The sequence below is a fragment of the Rissa tridactyla genome, chromosome 17 (genome assembly GCF_028500815.1).
Source record: "Rissa tridactyla isolate bRisTri1 chromosome 17, bRisTri1.patW.cur.20221130, whole genome shotgun sequence".
Classification (NCBI taxonomy): domain Eukaryota; kingdom Metazoa; phylum Chordata; class Aves; order Charadriiformes; family Laridae; genus Rissa; species Rissa tridactyla.
The window spans coordinates 7026448-7049081 of record NC_071482.1 but is presented as its reverse complement, the minus strand read 5'-3'; the positions used below and the strand labels follow the sequence as shown (position 1 = coordinate 7049081).

General features: G+C 45.1%; 1 protein-coding gene across 4 annotated transcripts in view; it reads left to right on the top strand.

The window, feature by feature from the left end:
- Nucleotides 1-6567: 6567 nt before the first annotated feature.
- FLI1 (Fli-1 proto-oncogene, ETS transcription factor) overlaps nucleotides 6568-22634 on the top strand; it is an 89125-nt gene continuing 73058 nt past the window's right edge. Inside the window, exons 1-2 of one of the 4 annotated variants that reach the window (XM_054223149.1) lie at nucleotides 6568-6945; nucleotides 8951-9032. In XM_054223149.1, the coding sequence (XP_054079124.1) occupies nucleotides 8994-9032 (39 nt within the window). In that variant the 5' untranslated portion in view covers nucleotides 6568-6945; nucleotides 8951-8993. Of the gene's footprint in view, nucleotides 6946-7888; nucleotides 7907-8950; nucleotides 9060-19905; nucleotides 20144-22634 lie in introns of those variants that run through there. The other 3 variants (XM_054223148.1, XM_054223150.1, XM_054223151.1) reach the window with 3 other exon arrangements.

Below are 22634 nucleotides of genomic sequence, written 5' to 3'. Positions count from 1 at the left end.
CTGCATAGGGAACATGACTTTCTTCTCATCCCAGACAATCTCTTTGGCCCATAAAACGCTGGTCAAAATAAAGTCTGTTGAGCTCAGTACTTTCTGCTGTCTCTATTCTGGTAGGGATGTCCCGGAGGCCCCATCAGCGAAGAAGGATATGCCCTGACATTGAGCCATTTCCACGATACAGCAAACGCTCACAGCAAGCACTTCATAATATTAACCAGAGAGATTTCCCAAATCATCGCTCCTTTCCATATGGGAATAGTTATTCGCACATAAAGCACCTTCATACCGAAAAGGCTGCAGCCTCGCTCAGGAGGAACGGGCACTGAAATGCTTTAATTTGACTGGTATACTCCAAGCTGTCTGATGATAGTGCGTAGACAAGGCCCAAGGTATAAGAGCTCTTCAAGGGAAAGCCTTTTGTGGAAAGGGCTGTAAAACACCATTTTACAGTGTTGTTCTAAATTTCCTTTTTATTTTATGGTTCATCTAATTCGAAGAGAAACCTTCGCTGGAATGGGAAACATGCTTCCATGTCAAAACACTTGGAATCGCATCAAGCTCCTGTTTTAGCCATTTATTTTTCTTTAATTCACCTCAGGGCTTTTTTTTTTCTTTTTTGCTTTTTCATGCATTCAGCTGTTTATGTTGCCCTTCGGTGAAACTGACTTCCTTCTCGCTCTCTTCCCTCCTGCTCACCTCCTTTACCATCCAGCCTGGCTCAAATACAAGGTGAGATGTTTTCAAAAAATGAACCTCTGGGAAGAAATAATTGATGTATTTGCTTGGTGGTTTGTTTCTCAGTGGACACCGGAGCAGATGGAGCCCCTTTAGAGCTCCAGATGTGTCTTCACAGGCTGCCTGGGCTCTCCCAAGGAGCAGCTACTCCAGGAGCTCAAGCCAAAAATATCCAGGGAGACTTTAAGGGAGATTCCCATCAGATTCCCATCAACATGGTGCAAGACTTTAGGGATTTGCCTAAAGAAAGCAAAGAATAAACCCCAGAGCGCGCAGAGGCAAAGGGATCAAGCTGTGGAGCTGGATTATATGGGGAGGGGGAGCTGTGCAGGAGACAAGGGCATCCTCGAGTTTTATATTTCAAAAAAAGATTTTGATCTTCTCCAAGAAGAGGTGCCTCATGTAAAATCGATGACAGAAGAGCAAAGTAACAGCGAATCTTGCAGTGAACTTGGGGTCACCGCTACTTCTCTTTTCTTAAGAGGCAAAACTCTGATGGAGGAAGAGGCTTGCTTTTGATTTCTTTTACTTTTTTCTTCTATTTTCCTATTTTGCATCAGCCTTGGCAGGTGTTTATGCTGGTGTGTGAAAGCAAAAGAGAGTGGTAGGGGCTCATTTGGGATGATAAATATTGGGATTATTTACTTAAAGGGGCGCAGTAGACATATAGGGCAAAAGAGGGTGCGGAAGAGGGACCTTTTTCTGAAAAAAGGGGGACAACAGAGGAGGCAAGACACAGGCGGGAGCACAGGGATTTTGGGGAGGAAGGTGCTAAATGCCACGGCCGCCATGGCGGCTGAGGGGAGCAGCACCGCAGCCATTTCATGGGCCCTCTGGAGAGCCGCGAGGTGCCTTGCGCTTCCCATTGGTTGCCCGTGGCCCTTGCCCCGCCCTCTGGGGAGAACAGCCAATCACAGGGGGCTGCTCTCCCCTGACTGACAGGGCGGGATTCTCCTCACAACACCTACCGCCATTTTGTCTGGCGTGGAGGGGGCTGCAAGGGTCCCCCCGACGCCCCCATTCCCTCTCGCCTTGGCCCCCCAAGGGCCACAGGGTCCCCCACAGCACAGATCCCTCTCCCCCAAAGGGCCATGGACCCCCAGCAGGTCCCCTCGTCCCTCAGCAATCTTGAAGACCCTCCCGGGACGTGAAGGAAAGGAGGCTCCCGGCACCGCCCAGGGCTGAGGCGTTCACCTTAGGTGTTCCCGCCACAAAGGGGACCTCAGAGCAGGTGGCAGCCCTGTCACCAGTGTCAGGTAAGCCTCTGCAGTTGAAAGGTGTGGCATGGCCAACAGGCGTTTTGTCACCAAATAAACGATGAAGGGGCCGAACACAAAAACCCCGGTAAAAAAGGCATCACCAAAGACACGTATGCAGTTGTGAGGTCCCCGAAGAATGGAGGCTCCATGCAAAGGCTGCTGGGGACTACTCAGGAGGACCAGAACTTGTGCAGCATAAAGGATTTGCAATGATTTCTTGTCCCACTTCTGCCACCAACATGCTCTCGTGGGGCCTAAGGTCTTACCACCCTGTCCTTAAACTTTCCTTCCCACCCTTTTGTCTGTTAAACTGTATTTAGGTCAGGAAATGTCTTTCATTATAACATTTATATTTTGCCTAACTTAACCTGCAGGAGGATATCTCTAAGGTCTGGTAAGAAAACTAAAGAAAAACAAAACACATGAACTGAGAAACACGCAAACCCAGTCACAAACCAAAACTGGTTTAACAGGCGAATTACATGACATCCTATGGACAGTAAATAATTTCCTCAAATGTTTATAAACAATAGGGAGTGGAAACTACAGTGTTTTGTAAATAATCATGTGTTTAAAAACAAAACCCACACTTTTTGTAACTTCACAGTAAATACTAGTCAAAATAAATAGTCCCCACAGCACCATGTCCTTAAATCAAGACAGTTCAGCAAAAGTGAAAGATTCTTATTCACATTAAGCAGAATTTATAATTCCTGGGACATACATGAACCTTCACCTAACATTCCTTTTTCAAGAATAATATAGAATCTAACAATAATGGCAATTCCTTTTTTTCTATCTGCTCATTTTATCTCTGTAACTAAAGCTTTTGTTGTGATAATGATTTTATCAATAATTTATGATTATTTATTTTAATAGACTAATCACATTCATGGTTAATATTAGGCCAGGGTGAAACATATTCTATTTCAAAGGTGGGTTTTGTGGTAGAGAGGGATTTAGCAAAGCTGAAATGTTTTTCCAAAAAAAAATTTTCAGCAGTTTTGCTGATTTTCAGTGGAATTTATCAAAGTGTTTTTAGGTGCATTGACCAGTGAAAATGAAACAGCCTATCTTCACTGAAATGGGTCCTTCTGATTTCTCTGAATTAAACCTTTTTGAGAATATCACTTCATTTTTCCTTGAAGTAAGCATGACAGAAGTTTCTTTTCATGCTAAAATTCCAAGTTTGCCCTTCTTGTCGATTCTAAATGAAGATGAATTTTAACAGGTAGGATTTTCCTGTAGAATTAATGTTTTAATTTCAGCAATATGGCACTATTATGACTAATGATAATTAAATTCAACTGCTCCTTACAGTTGCAGCCATGCACAAGTACCTATTGTATTAGATATTGCTTAAAGATAGCACGGGTGTAGGGGGGGGAATTGTAGCCACAGAGGGGTTTTTATCTCATCCAAAAACTCCCCAGCAGTACACCAGATGAAAAATCAGATGAACATCTCTACATGGTAGTTCTCTGTTTCACCCTTTCTTTCTTGAGGGGGAAATTTATGAGGCTATTTTTATTCCATCTCTTGGAGCTATCTGCGAGAGATGTTTGTACCAGCTAAAGCAAGTTCAAAGACACAGTCTCTGCTTTGAGAACAGAAAGTGGGAAGGTGTGTCGAAGTCCTTCATGCCTGTGAGATGTTTCCCCTCGGTCACAGAAGGGTCTTCAAGCTCTCTCCATCCCAAACACACAAATTTGGCTGCTGTGGTGGCTGATTTCTCTGGGCTGTTGGGACAGAGTCATCACCCCAGGCTTTGGCTGGTCTTCTTGACCACGGGCCCAGGCTACAAAGCGCCTTCAAATTTTGAGCCAAGACCATGAGAGGAGCAAGGGGAAAAAAAAAAAGTTGTTGCCATTATTTTCCCATAGCATGTGGAAATGATGATGGCCAGTTAAAAATCACCACATTTTCCTCCTAGGAAAGAGAAACTGAAGCACAGAAGTGTGTGTGTGGTTATATGTCAAGCACTGGAACTCCTTTTGACTTCACATACTTTCTCCTTATTCCTAATTAACATGTTGAGGAATTTTAAAATGTAATAAACATTATTTCTAAACAACCAGAAAGTAAAGCTTGCTTATTTCTGGTTTGATGTAAACATTTATAGCACAGCTCCATCCTTAAACAGTTAATCTTATAGTGACCTATTAAAATAAAATGAATTGTGTTATAATTCATCCTAAAGCAACCTCAGGGTTAGTGTATCAGGTAACTCCTGCTTTTGCAGTCCTCATGACGTTTTTAATCAAATTCAGCTGTAATTGCTGGAGCATACACATGCCTCTTTTAATACTCTGCCTACATTTGGGACTCATATGAGTCTGTTTTCTCTTAACGTATCTAATAAATAGAAAACATGAAAAGAGCACATTTTGCAGGACTTCGAGCTTTTCCACCGTTTCATTTGTTCTAGCAATTGTCCGACAGGCTTATGAGAATCGAGCACTTGTCAGGTTCCCCCCCCTGCCTCCCCCAAGCCCTTGGATAAAATTCTTTGTGGGTTTTAAGTCACTGTTTGTGTTGCTAGCACCCTGTTAAAGGGGGCATAGGCACAGGCAGCTGCCACGGGAGCGAACTGGAAGCGCCTATACGCGAGAGGGAGAGATTTCATAGGCATCTTTAAAAAATCACTGCCAGTGATGAATGTTGAAATGTTGCTTACATACAAGTCACCTATGGTTTGTTGATGAAAACTTGAAATGTCATGTCTGCGTTGGAGCTATTTGTGTAAACAAAACTTCTGTAACTTTCTCTGCTCAGGAGTGTGTGTGTTGGGGGGGGTGTTCTTTTTTTTTCCCTTTTTTTCTTTTTTTTTTTTTTTTTTTTTTTTTTTTGTCTCCAACGCTACAGCTGTTTCCAATTTGCCAGCAATTTTCTTTTGGGCTAGTAAAGCTCCCAAGATGACTGCAACTAGCCACATGGGTTTCTCGACTTGACTGTGGGGTTTGATTACAAGGGGTAGCAAACCCAGCTCAGGATTCGGGGCAAGCGTTTCCCCTGAACTTTTAAGTGCTTCTCGTCCTCAATTTTTGTTAACGCCAACCTTTAAAGTTTATTTCATTGCAGCTTATTAAGTGGCTCAGTGGTCCCTGTCAGACCTCTGCTGAGACTTTGGGCACATTTGCCTAAAAATAAAGGAAATTCGCGGGGAAAAGGCACGGGGGAGAGATGCAAACGCCTGTTAGCTGCCCCTCAACGAAAATTAGAGGAAGAGGGGTTTGTTAACACAATAGTAAGCCCTCGGGGTTCCTCTTCAGCTACGTGTTTTGTGTAATTCACACGTGGAAACGTGAGAAAAGAATGAAAAATGACTTTGAAATGTGATCTGATTCGGTCCCTAGCTAGCTCAGTTGTCCGTGTGCAGAAAGAGTTGTTCACATCCCCGCAGAATAATGAGATTAAGGCTTGCAAACGGCATTTTTAACCCCGCGGTTCTTTTGAAAGCCCTTTAAAAAGGACAACGCTGATTTTAATATTTTTTTTCGATCCTCTTTCTCTCCTACACACCTCGCAAATCCCTCCTGTCGCTTCGATTTTTTTTTTCCTTCCATCGGAAGTTATCTTCCCGAGATCTTCCTACCAAAATCCCTGGCGCTTTACCTTACCTGGGAAACTCTCTCTCTTAACATAAACAACAACAACAACAATAATAATAACAAAGAATCCGAAGAATTTCTATATTAAAAAGTGGCTCTGGCGAGGTCCCTGGTCACTGGGTACAGGTCTGAGTCTGTTTTCGTTGGAAATTGGGAGGAATGCTAAACGCCTCGTCTACCAGAGAGTAAATTGTGTGCGGAGCTCTAGGCACGGCTCCCAAGTTGCCCTTTCACCCCTTCACTTTATATGTTCCTCTTATTAAGGAGAAAAATGTTTCAATATGTTGGAATTTGGGGCAAAGCCGGGAAGGAGAGAAAGAGAATAGAGAGTGGAAGGACATTTTCCAAATAGTTTTGGTAACCCTTCTGAGGGTTACATTTAAAATTGATGTCGTACTAAAATCCCTGGAAGTTTCTTCCCCAGGTTAGTGCAAAATATTATCTGCGAACCCTTCTGAGATGACAATATTCATCAGAAACGTGACGTTGGCGAAAAAAAATATCCCTGGATTGAAGATGTGTTTCCTTTCCCTCCCTAAATGCGTTACTATTCGATGGGGTATTATTAAATAGCTAAAAGGATCTGGAGGTTTCGGCTTGCAGAGAGAAATCCGGAATTCTTGATCCAATAGAGAGAATAGTTTCGAGGCGATTTCATCTCCCTTTTCCAGCCGTGTGCATCTGTAGCGTCGTCTGTACTATTTTCAGTTCTGCTTCAGGGGGAAATGGGTTAACTATTTTCAAGGTAAGACTCAGGAAAAAAAGCTCAAAGTAAGGAACGATGATTTAAAAACGGATATTTGAAACTTCCTTATTTTAAAAGGGGATTTAAAGTAGCACTTGAGCTCCACTCAGCGTCTCCTTTCGGCTTGACTCCTCAGCAATATTTTTTTAAGAAAGTTGTGAATTTTTTTTTCTCTCTTTTTTTTTTTTTTTTTTTGTTGTTCTTTAAAGTTGTGAGTAGCGCCAGGCAGGCTCATTGGGCGAAGGTGCCGCATAGCCATGATTAATCTGAGGGAAGAGCTGAAATATCGATAAGGGGGAAAACGGAAATCAAATGAAAAGTAGAGAGCATAGAAGAGAGGGAAAGGAAAGCACGTCCTGGAGCTGCGAGCATTACAGAAGCCCCCTGAGGAAATGCCTGGTTGATGCAGCCTGTCTGGATGGGCTGGGAATTTTAACTTCGGCGCTGCTTTGGATCTAACAAGTTTAATCTCTCCTCTTTGCAAAACTGCAGCAGCAGGGTAGTAATCCAGAACTGGTGGGGAGTTTTATTTTTGGTCTCAACCTGGATCTTTACAAACTGGTCTGCCACTGGTTGAGGGGAAAGGGTATAAAAGGTGAGTCATTTCAATAATAGTAATAAGAATAAGCAAGAAGCGAATCTAAAAGTAGTTTAAGAGGCCCTTTTATACTGTGACTGATGCTGGCAGGGCAATACGATTGATAAATAATCCACAGCAGACTTCTTAAGACTGGCTCCAAATATGCAGATGTATTTATTTCTATGAACATGCGTAATTATAAGAGGGATGTAATCGGGGGTGGGGGGGAGCGCTAATCAGGGGTAAAGAGGGGAGCAGGGGAAACTGATACGTGAATCCTTGACCCTAGAAAATTTACTGGCTAAGCAAAATTACCTTGTCCCTCAACTCTGTCTACCCCCACCCCCCGTTGCAAGTTCAGAAGCAAAAGAAACTGGAATGTGTTAGGAGGGAGGACGACAGAAAAAAGAATTGTACTTATCAGAAACACATTGTCGATTTTATAATCGGTTGCCCTTCTGTGCCAGCTGGCCGCGTAATAAATGCTTTAAAAATCAATAAAAGGGGGGTTTACGTGCAGATAGCGAACGTTTTATTTTCCAGAGTTGTTGGGCTGTGGGGTTTTTTTGCTTTCTTTCTCTCTACTTATTTATTTTTTTTTTTTTAAATCAGCAGATGTTTCAAAGCAAGCCAGCTCTTTGGCATTGCTGGGGGCGAGGAAGGGGCTTTCACCGGCGGGGTGGCAGCTACCCAGAGTAGGGAGCAGACAGCTCCAGCGCGGCGCGGGCTTCTTCATTAATCAAACGGAGGATATTTCGTGATTAACCAGCGGTGTCTGGGTTGTATTAGATCTGAACGAGCTGCAAAGTTAGGACCCCACAGCTTTTCCTGAAGAGCTTGAAAAAAAAAAAAAAAAAAAAAAAAAAAAAAAACAAAAACAAACCAACCACCCAACCCAGGAGTATTGACCACTCGTGCGCAACTCCTTATGCATATTTCTAATTCTGTAGAATAATTTTCCTGCAGTAAAATCTGGGTAAATTTCTGACTTTTCCCTTCCCACCCCGGCAAAACGTGACCGTCAGAATAGAAGCACTTAACGAGCTGCTTGCTAAGGACGGGGAGGGGGTGGGCTCGTGCTTCTTAACGATGCACTAATTACAGTACGCTAATCGCTTTCTGGCGCTTTCCAAGGGGACCAAAGATCCTGAGAGGAGCGGGTAGGAAAAATAGTTGTCGGATATTTTAGTTACTCCAGATTTATTTTCCCACACACCATTACATTTTTCAGGATCGTTGTTAATCTCTGCATCTCTGTCGTGATGACTTCGGGGGGGGGGGGGGGGGGTGGAAGAGGCAAAAAAACCTGTTCATCAGGAGATCATCAAGTCTTAGAAGTACAGAAAAACAGATGTACTGCATTGATGCAAGCCTGAGATAAAGCACCGCTATGTTTGACTGAATAACGGCACTATCTGAAATAGAAAGGCTGAGATTGACAAGCCTGGGGGTTTTTATTGCTATTTGGAATGATACTTCCTTCGCTATTTTTTTTTTTTAATTTATTGTTTAATTATTATTGGTGAGAAAGGTACTTTAAATCAATAGAGGCCGGCAGGCTAATGGCTCGGAATGGTTTCAATGAGTCACGAAAGGCAACTGCCCTTCATTTAGCCAAGTGAAACCCTTGGATACAAGTCAATAGGGTTAACTAGTCTCGACATGAAAACATGAGTATTTCAGCTGGCTTTTAATTGTTGGCTAAGAAATTCAGTTAATCAAATGTCAAACATTTCCCTCTGCTCCGGTCAAAAGTGAAGAAGGCTCTCTTCCTGAGGAGGGGGAATCCAAAAGCAAACCCAAACTGTTGTTAAAGCACAGAAATGAAACCCTGCTTTGTGAAGTCCTGTCTATTACTTGACTTTTAGTTACTGTGGTGGATGTCTTTCTGTGTCCTTTAAAAGGTATACTTTAATACTTGAGCTTTAAATTTTATTACTTATTTTACTTTTTAAACAATGTTTTGTTTCTTTACTTTTATATATATATGATTTAATTTATATATTTTTTTTAATTTCAGGTCAATTTTAGGACCTTTAAATATATCTATTAAACAAATAAGGATGTTTCAGACTGTACCAGACACTTCGTCTTACGTCAAGGTAAGACATGACAGCATCTTTAAACAGGTAATGTCAAAAATTACAATCCTCCAAAATTCACAATCGTTTGTGTTAGTTGAAAATATCGTTCCCATTCTCAATCAATTTAGCAGAAAAAAAATAATCCCCCTACCTTTGGAGGGAGAGGTCTCAAGTATCACAGTTATTGTTCTGGAAATATGCAGGGTTGAGTCAAAAGTTGTATCATCAGGGACCACCAATATGTCAAAGTGGTCTTGTCTTTTATAATGCATTGATGCTTGGTTTGGTGGGTTATTCTATAACTGGTATTACAGTGAGGGTGTCCTGAATTACATTATAGTAGTGGTTTGTTGCTCTGAAACCAATATGATAGTGGTGGTGTGCTACCAATATTATATCATAGTGGTTTCTTAAATTGGCTTCCAATTTTCTGATTTCCTAGATACCATTTAGTCTTGAACCAGAGCTAAATTTCATTTAATATCCCTCTACTTCTCTGCTGTGCCAACTACTGAATTCAATATGCAACATGATATGTGAAGTTATGTTTTTTGAAAGGTATGTTTCAAAATGGATTTAAAGGGGAAAAATATTTAATGAGTTAAACCAAAACATCTCTTTCAGTTACTGAAGAAATGGATTGTCACACCAGGCAACGCTATATAATACTGGGATTTCTTTCACAGTGTTACTTATGGTTTTCTTTGAGCAATGCTTCCATACAATTTAGTAGGCAAACTGACTTCAGTTGATTTTACTGATAATGGCTAATGACAGATACTACTAGATCTTGCACTCTAAATAGTTGCTTGTATATCTTTTTATTTTTAAGTAAAAAAAAAAAATTGATCTTAGAATGTATTTTGATGGGACACTTCTGCCTCTTTCTTTTTCATAAGAATAAAACAAATACCAAAGAAGGGTTGGCACAGCCTTGTCCCTTTATAACTCAATTGAGTAGTATATTATATTTGACATCATATAGGTTTTTTTCCACAACAGTTCCCAAGAATGTAAATAAACCAAGCCTGGGACATCTGGGTTACACGTTTAAGGCAAACCCTGCATGCAACAGCACTTAGGGAAAATCTAAAACACAAGCCTCTTCTCTCTCAGGCTGAAGAAACACAGAAGGGTGTTAACTAGAGCTGGGTGGTTAATTTGTAATGAATAATTTATTACAGGAATTTTGTGTTTGTCTCTTTTTTTTTTTTCCCCACCCTTAGTCAATGATCCATGCGCCAATTGTGATTTTCATATACATACACAGTATTGGAAGTGATTCACTGAATGATTTCTGTATATAATCCGTGGGCAATGGCTCATTTTGTGAGCAGTTTGTTAAGAGTATTAATATTTGAAATGCAAGCTTGGTGGGATGACTCAAAGGTCATGTGGCATTATTTGTTTTCCCTGATTGGGTGAACTTGTGCAGCTCTCCGGACCAGGTTTCTAGAGCAAATCCGACCAGGAATGGTCAAGATTCCACTTTCAGTTGATATCCCCCAAAATCGCACTCTTAGCACGACGTTTCAGGGAATGTTGGTGATTTAATTTTGCTTTTTAAATTTGTAAAGCTTTGTACCAGCTTCTGGAAGAATAGAAACTCTGTGGAAAATAAATGAAATTCAAGTCTCACGAAAGCAAATTCACTCAAAGTTCAAGTAAAGAAAGATGTAATGCAGTCTGTGCCCAGCTTTAGCATTAATTTCTCTTTGGAGTTAGTTCCCTTACGTGGGAAACGATCTGAGATGTGTTCTGTTTACAATGAAGAGATGAAGGCCCTTTGACATCCTATATTATGGTATCATTGCCTTTTGTTGTGAGGCTAGATCCAGTTGCCGCTCCAGTTAGTAGCAAAATTCCTTTTGAATTAAGTGGAACCAAGATCCAGGCCTAAATAATTTAACATTCCAGCAGGATTGAGTGAGTCTGTCCGTTACTGTGTCGGGATAGCCTTCTCATTAAGTACAATCCTGCAGGCAAAGTGCTTGGACAAAGTTCTCTTCACATAAGTATGTGTTTTATCCACCAGGAAGAACTCCTCAGGCTGAACTTATATCCAGTGTTTCTGCAGTGGAGGGATAAGCGAGTTGTGTAGTGCTGAACTCTGCCTTTTATTACAACCCTTCATCATCAGCTGCCGTTATTTTGGGCAAGGACCGTGTCTTTGGTGTTCTGTCTGTAAAGTTTCATTCACACCAATGTCATTGGGGAAATGACCTGTTCCCGTGCTTAAAAAAACAACAGGATTTTGACAGAAGTCTCTTAGGACTGATCCAAAGTCCTCTGAAGACAAAGCAAATATCTCCTATTGACTCTTAAAAGTTTTAAGTTGGGCAGCCCAGTACCAGGGGTGCAAAATGGTACCTGGGTAGCTCATTCAGATCAGTGAGAGTGTTTTTAAAAGTAGAAACATGCTTAAATTCAGGAGAATCAGAGCCTTAAACATATGGGTTTGGTCAATCTCTGGCCCCTCCGAGTTTAGTGAGAGTTTCCACTGACTCGAATGCATCCAGAGCCAGCAGAGACATTCTGCCTGTGACTGGCTGATTTGTAGAAGAGATGGGATTGACTAACAATCTAGGCAGATGGTTGGGAAACATGGATACGGATCCCAGACCTGCTGGGGTGGGCTTGGTGTTCCTGAGCAAGACACTTCAACTCTCTGTTCCTCCACTTCTTCATCTTTAAAGTGTGGATGAAAGTGCTGTGTAAGATAAGAACAAGGCACTGTTTGGATTTAGACAGCACCTGCCTTCTCTTTCCTGCTTCCCCACACTGATCTTTGAGGACTTACCAAGTTGTGGTGAGCAAGATTGAAAAGCAGGAGGTTGAGTTCCAATTCCTCTTTCTTCCCAGGTCTTTTTTTATTATTATTTTCTTTCATGTCATTCCTTCTCCAGAAAAACTTATTTACTTGTCTTGTGGGAGGGAGAAATATTTTATTTGTTACTTTCAGGGGATCTCAGCTGACGATGCATACACTACCCCCATTACACAGTAGAAAAAGCAAGATTGGGATCAACGTCTTCTATAAATCCTCGCCAACAAATGCATCATGTATATAAACTTTGTTTATACTGTGCCTTCTGCAGAAAAATGCCTCATCTCTGTATGTTGTAACTGAGAGGGGGTTGCTGTCAGGGTGTTTCACAGGAGCTCCCAGGAGGAATAAATTCACTGTCATGCCCCTGGGGTACAAAATAGCCTATGACCACCTTCAGGCCACATTGTTTTTCTTGCCATGGCTTTCAAAATGCAAAGGGGAGGGTTGGGCCTAGGTGGCTGGAGGAGGAAGAGGAGGATTTCATTTTTAAGATGGTTTGTTTTAACAAGGATGGTTTATGTTGAGTCATACTGGCAAAGTTCAGCTTCTCGGTGTTGTAACCTTGATTTACATCACAACCACATAGGACATACGGATCTGTATCTAAAGCACTGTCAAAAGATCCTGTATAACCTACTGACGGGACTGCCCGTTTTCCTCTCTCCTACACACTTTTTGTTATGGGCCTTAACACAATAGAGAGGTAGGAAATCATAAATATTAAAAAAAAAATCATTTTGATCCCGACTGGTTTAGTCTGCATAACTGATAAAGTATTTCTATTCCTTATACCATTATGGGACTTACTGATCTGCAAGTACTTAATAATTTACAGTATATCAGAGGGTGCTAATCTCATCTAAACATGAGCATTTGACTTTAGAGAATGAGACATGTAATATAATTGGGAAATTAAATTTTAAAAGACAGCACTGGAATCCTGACTGTAGGGATATGGAAAGGATTAGAGCTATAAGCAAAGCAACATGACCTCTCAATACTGAATTTTTAATTATTACCATTGCCACAAGCTACTTCGGGCCGCAGCAGTCTTTGCTCCACTTCTGCACTGCCAGTTTGTGGTTTAATATGTGTGTAAAGGCGGTACAAGAATAATTTTGGGGGTGTGCTCTTTTCTTATGCCCTTCGGCAACATCCAAGCACTTATCTCCTCTTCTGTCACTCCCCTCCTCGCCAAGAGAAAGTCAGTGTTTCTGCTTTCGGTTCCCCAGCTTGTAAATACAGCTCCTGCCCTCCCCACGGCAGCGCCTGAGCATCCCGGGGTGAACTCCCTCCCCCTGGAGCCCCTTTTCCAGGTACCAGCCCTGCCAGCTTGAGGCTTTACCTGTGGGTAAAGTCCCTTGGCCGGTGCAGGAGAAGAAGCCGAAGGAGAGGACGGCAATGCCTCCCATCACGCTGGAGCGGGTGTCCTGGCATCACCCCTGCTTTTCCCCTCCTTTCCTCTGCCGTGCCTGGGGATGGTATTTAAAATGGTCTCCCCAGGGGGGATGTTTAAGGCAGTTCCCCAGAAGCTGCTCAGGTAAGGTGCTGGGACGCCTTGGATCCCCGCGGACCCGAAGCTCCTTGGGGAGGCAGCGTGCCTGCTCCCCATTCCGACTCCTGCGGAGTTTTGGGGAACTGCGTGGTCCCTTTTGCGAGCTTGTGTGGAAAATGCTCTCCAGCCCAGACCTTGGACCGTGGACTTTCCTCCAGGGAGGAGCCACCGTGCAAGCGCGGGACTTCTGGCTTTAAAAATGGATTTCATGCAGCCATAACGTTTGTGGTACCGTACAAAGAAGCATATTCATGAAGGCAAAAATAGTCTGAGTGGCTGGAAACAATATTTGGTTTGTTCTTGCTTTTACTCTGCCTGGAAAGTTTACAGAAACCCTGAAGAGAGGGGTTTTAAAGTTTTTTTTTAAGGACAAAGCAGTGAGATTTTCTTTGGAGTGAGCAATACGAAAGCTGTTGACAAACCCTGACACAGACAGGTTATCTTTCCCGATGAACAGTAGCGGCTAGGGGCTGCTCGGGGGCAGGTTGCAAGGAAAGAATATCCCGTTATTTCATTATTATTTTTTTTTACAAGGGAAGTCTCGCCGCCGAGATGGTGCCTGATGAATAACCGAGGGGAAGGCGCTGCACGGGTGTCATCCCGCAGGTGCTCAGGGATGCATGGATGCTGGGAATGCGGCTGTGTGGAGCAGACAGAAATCTGCCCCACGCTCTTAAGAACAGCTAGAGAGCCTCAGCCTGGCAGAAAAGGGAAAACCAAAGCCTTCATGGACTGCTTTTTTTTTCCCCAGTTCGAACTGAGAGCATCCTCTAGCGCATCCATTTCTGCCTCCTTTTTTTTTTTTTTCTTTGGCAATTCCTGCGTCCCGCAGAATTTCAGTTCCTCCCAGACGGGGTCGGGTGGGAAGGTGGGAATTGCAGCAGCTTTGCCGGCAGGGGTAGAGCGGGCAGAAGCTGCACTGAGCTCTTAGGTCATTCTCATACTTCGTGATGATTAATCTACGTATACACCGAATCGTTCTCTCTCTCTCTCTTTTTTTTTTTTTATTTTATTTATTTTTTTTATTTTCTGACGCTCATTTCTTCAGGCAGAACCGCTGCTAAGTTGTTAGACTTTAGCAAGTCATTGATTAATGCCTTATGACAACTTGGTGCTTAAGGATTTAGTTCTTGTTTGCACCTACCTCTCTTATTTTAAGTAGAAAAATCCTTTTCCCCTTCCCGGTGTCCAGCCTGACGTGTCCCCTGCGTGGGGAAGGGCTGGCGCTCGTTCTTCCCCTCTTTGCCTTCAAGACACCGTTTGAGTTTAGGTGGAAAAGGTGGGAGAAACGTTGTTTCTTTCCTGGAAATGCTGCATGTTGGATCTTTCTAAAATAAACCAGGCGCTCGGGCACAAGGGATAAGCTTTTACAGTGACTCCTGCCCCTAGCAGCATTCAAGAAACCGACCCCCCCCTCCCCAACTCTGCAACCTTCCAATGGCTCCATTCTTTCACGATTTACAGAAAAACGCCCCCCACCAACATGCTGAATCCAGGGAATTTTGTATTCCAGCCTTTCCTATGCTCTCCCAGTCCTGTGTTTAGAAAGAGGGGAGGTGTGGAGGGGAAGGGGAGCAAAAAGTGAAGAACAAGAAAGTGAATGCTAAGGGGGAAAAATGCTTTAAATCTTTCCTGCAAATCTCCAAATATATGAAGTCTGAGGGAACAAATTCAAAGCAGGCACGGACGCCTGAAGAGAAGTTAGAGAGAAATATTCTGTTCCATTCAAGCGCATCAAGGGTCTAGCTGAAGTCTTGTTTGGCTAAGGTCAGACGAGACTGGGTTCTCCAATAAAAATAAATCTCAAATTAATTATGGCCTCAAGCGAGGGGCCAGACGTTTGGAGCTAGTGCACTGCAGTCTGTTTTTTTGGCCTTCAGTATTTTTGTTTTTTTGTGCCTTAGCTTTTCAATAATTGCGGGATGGGGGAGGAAGGGAGGGCGGGGGCTGTTTTATTGGGACATGGAGCTCAAATAAAACTAGCCAGGACACTGCTTACCCAGCTCTTCGCCTAATTGCGATGCAGCTTCAAAGCTACTGCATCTTCTCCACACCACTTTTAGGACATTATGTTTTACTTAGTACCGATTAGCAGTGAATAACTTTCCAGTTTCAAGTTCCCAAATCCCATGGGCTGTTCCTGTGCACCAAGAGGTAGGAGGGACCCGATCCTTCAGTTGCGGGGCTGGAAAACGCTACTGATTCCTTTTTATTGCTAGCTGAAAAGCAGCGGCTTGCCCAATTACTTTGGTTTAGAATTGGGATTCGTTTCTGGGGATCAAATCCCAGAGCTGTAGTTTGGCCTTTTTGCTTGTAAGAACGTGGGTTTAGAAAATAAACAAAACACATTGCGTTTTTCATTCTGCAACGGAGTCGGTGCCAGAGGAAACTCAGACCCGGAAATTTTACACATTCACTAAAGTTGGTGGAGATTTTCCCTCTAGGACAGACCGGAGCAGAATAGACCGTGGCCTTCTGCAAATACAGCTCCGGGCAAAGAATGATGGTAAATATTGTAAATCCGTTTATAGATGAGAGAATATATAGGAAGTTTTTTATGTATGATACACAAACACAGTATACCTAGTGCAAGGTATGTGTGTGTAAATTTATAGAGAGAGAGCTAGTTTAAAAAAAGAGGACACCTTGTCACAGTTAGTGGGTAGTTAGTGGGAAATAAGCCACTTTCTAGCGACAAAGTCAAGGCGTGGCTGCCTGTTTCTGGGGCTCTCCCCCCCCCCCCCCCCCCCCCCTTTTTTACCGCGTTAGTTCAAAGCGACAACCCCAGGCTGGGGGTTAACGAGAGCTCAGCTGATGCTATTCGGGTAAGAGAGGGTGAAATAAGCCAATCCCCTTTCCCATCCTCCGAAAAGAATATTTCTAACCTGCAACCGAGGCCCGGGAAGGTTTTCATTATGTTTATTCCTATAGAATAACTAGACGGTTTTAATTATGAAGAGATGATCACTAATCCCGCGTGAATTACAGACAGAAAATCCACATTTCGGAGGTTATGTAGTCCCGCGAAGGACTGGCATTGAACTACGCCGAGGGCTTAACTCCTTTGATACTGGACGTGAAATAGTCACGGGCCAAATTACCCCCAGAGTGTCCCTATTAATTTCAATCGGCGTTTTCACCTTCTCCGTGTGAGGCTGCAGTCGGTGTAACCCAATTATAAGGACGAAAAGAGGAGGTGGGGACATACCAAACGCTTGAGATCAATATTGAACTAATTAAAAGCTTGGGTCAAGTATTTCGTTTCATTCATAAGCGGAGTGAAAAAAAAAATAATTGAGAAGTAACCGATTTCTACCAGCCTGTCCCAATGTAAGCATTTGAAATCTTCCGTGGTTGCCAAGATCAAATGATTTTCCAGATGTCTGGTGGTAACCACATTAAACAGATCATAATTCCTTTACTGTATATACATATGCATCCAAAAGTTGAGCATGAGATTAAAAGTTGCGCACATTGATCAGCACCGTGCCCGGCGGTGGCTTTGCTTTCCCCTGCCTGGCTTTGCTCCCTCCCTCTCAAACAGTTAAATACCCAAAGTCGCTGAACAATCACCTAGGATGATTCAGAGCTTGGCGCACGGAGTTTATGAATATTCCAGCCTTTTCCAAAAAGTTTGAGATAACTTCAGGGGTGGTTGTTGTGGTGGTTTGGTTTTGTGTTTGGTTTTTTTTGTTTGTTTTTTTCTTTTTTGGTGGTGGTGGGAAGATGAAGCAAAGGTTCTATTGTTACATTATTTGGGAGGAAAATAGTAGATTGTTCGGCTTGTCTGTTGCAATGTTTAACAACTTCGCTCATTACCTTATCTCTTGGACTCTTCGCAAATCTCATTTTAGACCAAACACAACCCTGATGGACCCGATCTAACAAGTGACCCGAACAAGCTTCGTTTCGAGTCATCCTCAGACATGCAAAATAAGCCCCTGGGGGTCGTGGTGCCCGTCTGGCAATAAAATGCAGAGTAGGGCTCCTAAAATATCTCTAGGTGCGATGGAGGAGGATCTGTTTGACATCTTCCAGGGTCTGGGAGCACTGGAGACCCGCTGCGAGTGCCGGACTTGTTTGTCTCTTGAGCCCGGAGCTGGGGAAAGGCTGTTTTTACAAATGTTGGGCTCTTCTCGCATAAACCGGGCAGGTTTTCAGGTGGTTTCTCCCTGCCGCTCTCACCTCCCCGCCTTTCTCTCTCCGTCCAAGACCTGTCGGTCACGCAGCCTAAAAACAAAATGCTCTGTGAGGTCCGTGGATGACAGAGGCTCCTTCCAGGGTATTTTTTTTCCTTTCCTTTCGCGGTTAAGATCCTCAGCCTGTCCTCTCCCTCACCCCCCACCCCCGTTGTTTTTCGGGGTTGGTAGAGAATGTTGTCTAGAGAGGAAACCATTTGGGTTTTGAAAGGATGCGTTTCACTCTTCCCTTTAACCTCTTGCTTTTCTTGTTGCTGCAGCAGCCTGCCATGTGGTAAAGCTGAAGGGGGGGTGGAGAAGAGAGTATTTGCGGCGCGGGGGGAGAGAGAGGGCAGGGAAAAAGAAAGAGTAATGAGGGAAGCAAAGGGTTAACCGTGATTTCTTTTAATTGAACTCCAGTTCTTGTGGCCCTAGGCAAGGGGGGACCTGACCCCGCTAGCAGCATCCAGATGTGCTGCTCTCCGGGGACCCCAGCGCAGACCCCTGGATTGTAAAGCAGACAGGGGGAGGACGGGAGTGGGGGGAGAGGGAAGGCGGTCGGGCTGTCCCCTCTGCTCCCCCCCAACGCCCCCCCCCCCGCTTCACCTCCTGGCTGCAGACGGCCTCAATCGCTGGCAAGCAGCAAGCCAAAACCTCCAGGTCTGGTCACGTTCAGTCCCGTGTCTGCATCTGAACTGAAAAATTGTAGCTGAATTGATGAGGCTAATTTCAGAGGAGGGGGAGGGAGGGGAGGGAGGGGCAAGGGGGATCTACAGCTCTCTCCTGCCAGCTTCGGTCTTGGAGAAATAAAGTATTAATAAGGCATCTCTGCCGGAGCCGAGTAGAAACACTAGTGGCATTATTGCATTTCCCTTTTGGAAGGGGCGGGTGCAGAATAACTTTGGATATCATTTTTATCCCCCCCCTTCCCCTCCCCCGTGGTTGGACTAAAGACAGGGGGAAACAAAAAGACTGGACACAACTGGCACTGGACAAGGTAATCCTCTCCACCGAGAGATCTGACGTGCAGGAGTGTCCTCCTGCCTTGACACTTTTCTTTCTTGGCTTCACCCTCCTTTTATTCCACCCTCTGCTCTTTTCCTCGGGCTGCAGCAGTTTGCAGAAGTGGGGAATAAAGGACGCCCAAAGTGTTGCATGATGTGTTCCGCTGTTAGCTGCTTGTTATTTTTGCAAGGGGGGGGGGGAAAGCGGGTGAGCTGGACAGGCGGGTATTGTCTCCTTTCCTCGGGTCCTTTGGAGGGTTTCAGCCTTTCCCGGAAAAAGGAAAGCGCGTTTCTTTTCTGGTGATCGCTCACGTTTGAATGAAAGAGAGAATTGCACGTCAAAGGGCTCGTCAGGTCTAAAATGAGATTTAAGGGCTGGTGGTTGGGTTTTTGCAGTGCCCATTCTGACACGGCATCCGGGAACGGAAAATTCAGCTGATCTGACAATTATTGTAATTTTTTGTCATTTTTAGCTTATAAAGTGTTTTTTTTCCCCCCGAGTGGGGTTTTAACAGCTTAGCGAGAAACTTGCACTGTGAGAGGAGGCTGGGGAAGGTACTTCCAGTCCCTGAAGTGAAATGGATAGACTTCATCCACCCCAGTATCCTTGATTCAGAGCCCGATATCCCAACCCTCGAGACGACTGGGAGGGAAGGGAAGGGGTGAAAGTGGAAAAGAGCCTCCGCTTTCCTGCAGCCCCGTTTCCAGCCTGTGTTTAATTGCTGGAGTCATTTGTCTTGCATTATTGCACTTACCGCTCATTTCTGGCAGGGACTGGACCCACGTCTCACGCTCCTCGCTGGGAGGCGTGAAGGAGACGGGCCGAAATACGTTTTAAATACGTTTTAATCGCCAGACTTCTTATTTTCTTTCTGCCTGCTGCGACCGAATTGTATTTACGGTTTTCTTCCCTTAATTTTTGCCTGTGACTGGAAAACGCATTAATAAAAAAATCTGTGGGAAGAGACGGAAATTCAGTGAGTCAGGCTAAAGCCGCTCCAGCCAAAAGAAAAAAAAATTGCAAAAAACATGTTAAACTAAACTGTGGGATGACACACGTCGCTCGCTAATACGGTCTGGGGTGCGAGGCAAGGTCTGCGTTGGACTGGCTGCCCTAGCGACAAACAAGAGCTGACAGAGGTAGCTATTGTTCTGCCCCTTCTTATCTAAATGGAGCAAATATCCTGTATGTAAAATATATATATTTTGATCAAGAAGGCTGGACCAGCGGAGAGACGAAAGTTTCCTCCTCGGTGACTTCACTTCCCAAAATTAGCAGAAAAAAAACGTTTCATCCGGTTAACTGTCTCTTTTTCGCTCTGCTGCAACAACCAAAGTTAAAAAAAGAGAGAGACAGAGAGAGAGGGAGGGAGGGAGAGGGAGAGAGGAGGAGAGGGGATCCAGAGAGAAAAGCAAAACCGCTGGAAGGGCAGGGAGAAAAGCCAAAAGAGAGAGAAGGATAACAAACTTCAGGAGGCTTCGGTTGCAGGCTAAACCGGGTCAATGTGTGGAATATTGCTGGTACCGGCTGGAAGTTATTCTAGATGGACGGCACTATTAAGGTAAGGGGGGCAGGAGGGGCTGGGGGACCCCTCCGGCCCGGGGTGGGCGCGGGGAAGGGGCGCGGGGGCTGGGGTCCGGCTCCCTCCCTCCGCCCCGGAGCGGCCGGTCTCTCCTCCTCCTCCTCCTCCTCATCCTCCTCCTCCGCCGCGGCGTGTCGGGACTCTCCCCTTCGCCTCCCCGGTGCCCGGGGGGATTCGCAGCCGGGGGGGAGCCGTGGTACCCCCGCTCGGCGGTGCTGTGCGGGGCCAGCCATGCAGTCAGTCCCCGCGGAGGGGGGCCGAGGAGGGGCCCCAGGGACCCGCCGGGCTCAGAGGCAGTGACAGCTCCCGGCCTCGGGGCGCGGCGGGGGGGCGGCTCGGGCCGGCGGCGAGCGGAGCTCGGGGGCGGCAGAGGGGAGAGTGGCTGCGAGCCGGCCCCAGATGTGAGCCCCTGCCTCTGATTTCCTCGCCCGGCCCTGCTTGAAGTGCACCGCTGGTTCTGGTGGTCGCCTGTGCGTTTCCTCCAGCAGGTTTTTTTGGGGGGGAGAGAGCACGATTTGGCGGGCGGTTTGGAGGAGAAACATCACCCTAGCTTGGGGCGAGGCAAGGGGAAGGGGAAGCAAAGAGTGTGGCAAAAAACCACGAACATAACCAACCTCTGGTGGCCTTGAGCAACCGAGAACGCTGCTGGGACTTGGCGAGTGGTTCCCCCTCCTTTCCCCCCCCATCCAACCAGCCGGTCCTTCAGCCTCTGCAAAGATAACCCAAGCCTTTTCCGAGCCCCTTGAGATGGCTCAGGCTGTTTCTCAAAGCCTAGGCAGCAGAGGGTTGGCTTTCTTGCTTTGGGGGACCCTGGTGCAATTCTTATGGGCTCTTCTTGAGGGAGCGCTATAGTACAGATGTAGCTCGAACAGTAGAGCCTTGAAGCGAGAGACGCTGTGGGTGTGTTTTTGGGTTGGAGGATTTCGAAAGATGCCTATCGCCTGGGTGGGGTGTTGATCTCTTCTTAAAAGTCTTTTTTTTTTTTGTCTTTTTTTTTTTTTTTTTTTTTTTTGCTGACCTGGGGAGAAAGAAGCTGCAAACTGGCAGGAACTGAAACTTTCTCCCTTAGATTGCAGCTTATGACAAGTGCACTGTTTTGGAAGGGTCTCAAAAGAAGGGGGAGGGAAGGAGATGGGCAGGCAGAGAAAATGGAAAGAGGGAAGAAAGAGGGAAGGAAAGGGTGAATGTTGGAAAGGAGAGAAAGCAGGAGCATTAAAAGCACAAAATTTGGGAGGTATGGCAGGAATAAGACACGTCTCCCCCACCACCTCCTCAGATCTGTAGCAAAAGTAACCTGGGCCTCATTCAGGATACGTTTAGTGCACCACAACCTTCTTTGATTTGTGGAGCCTTAAACATTGTGCAGTGAAAGTGCAGAAATTTCCCATCTGTACGTTTGCTGCGGTGCACACATGGACTTGCTTCTCTGCACAGGCCACGAGCCACCCCCCCCGCCCCATGCTCTGAAAGGTGCTGAAGTATTCCCATGACCCACGCAGACCCATGGTGCCTACAGGGAGCTCCTCCTCTCCCCAGTCACCCCCTGTTGCAAAGAATTATTGCTAAACCCACCCCCCCCACCCCGGGGCTGGAGATGAGGAACTGCGACACTTAGCAGCTAGGCCTACAATCACGTTGGGGAGGCTGCGGCGAAAGGAGGAACTCAGCCGCATCCCAGGTCACTGCCCCGGCTCCTGGATCTGCCTGCTGACTGCTCTGCAGCCTGTTCCTATATTGGCCTGCTTGTAGGCCAGAAATAATTTGGCTGTTCGAGCTAAGAGAGACGGGATCCAGATACACTGGAGTCTCCTCTCGGGTTCGTTTACCGAGCAATTCCAGGATCATCAGCAAGTTGTTGCAGGTCCCCATGTCCCGTCTGCCTCCTTCTATCACGTACCCCTTTTCTGTACCATGCATTTAGATCAGTGCTCCTATAGTGCCTTCAGGATTATCTGAGGTTTCTTGCAAATTTTCTTACTGGGAAGAAAAAAGACCGAGTTCCCAAGGAATAGCACACCCACGCATCGACAGATTTGCTGCAGTTCACCACTAAAAGGAAGGGGTTTGGCCACCTTGCCTAGCTTTTCTCAGGTGAAGAGCAATGGGGGAGGATGTGGCTTGAGATGCTTACATGTTTTTAATGTGCTGAGGTCTATATATAACCTGTGCTTCAGGGCAGATTTTCTGAATTCTAGGACATAGTACAGCAAACCTGTACTGTATCCAGAGGAAAACAATTCAAAAGCAATTGTATCCTTGGGTCTGCTCTCCTGTAGGTTGTGCGCGTTGATTTCTCTCAAAGCTGTGTGTTTGGGTTGGAAAATAATACGGCAGAAAGATGCACGTAAGTGACTACAGAGGAAGAAACATACATAAAAAGGCTCTTTCATTATCTAGAGCAAGAACACAGTGAGGGACCAGATGAAATCTGTGTACTGGCATGGTTAAGAAGCGCTTCTCTCTGTAAACT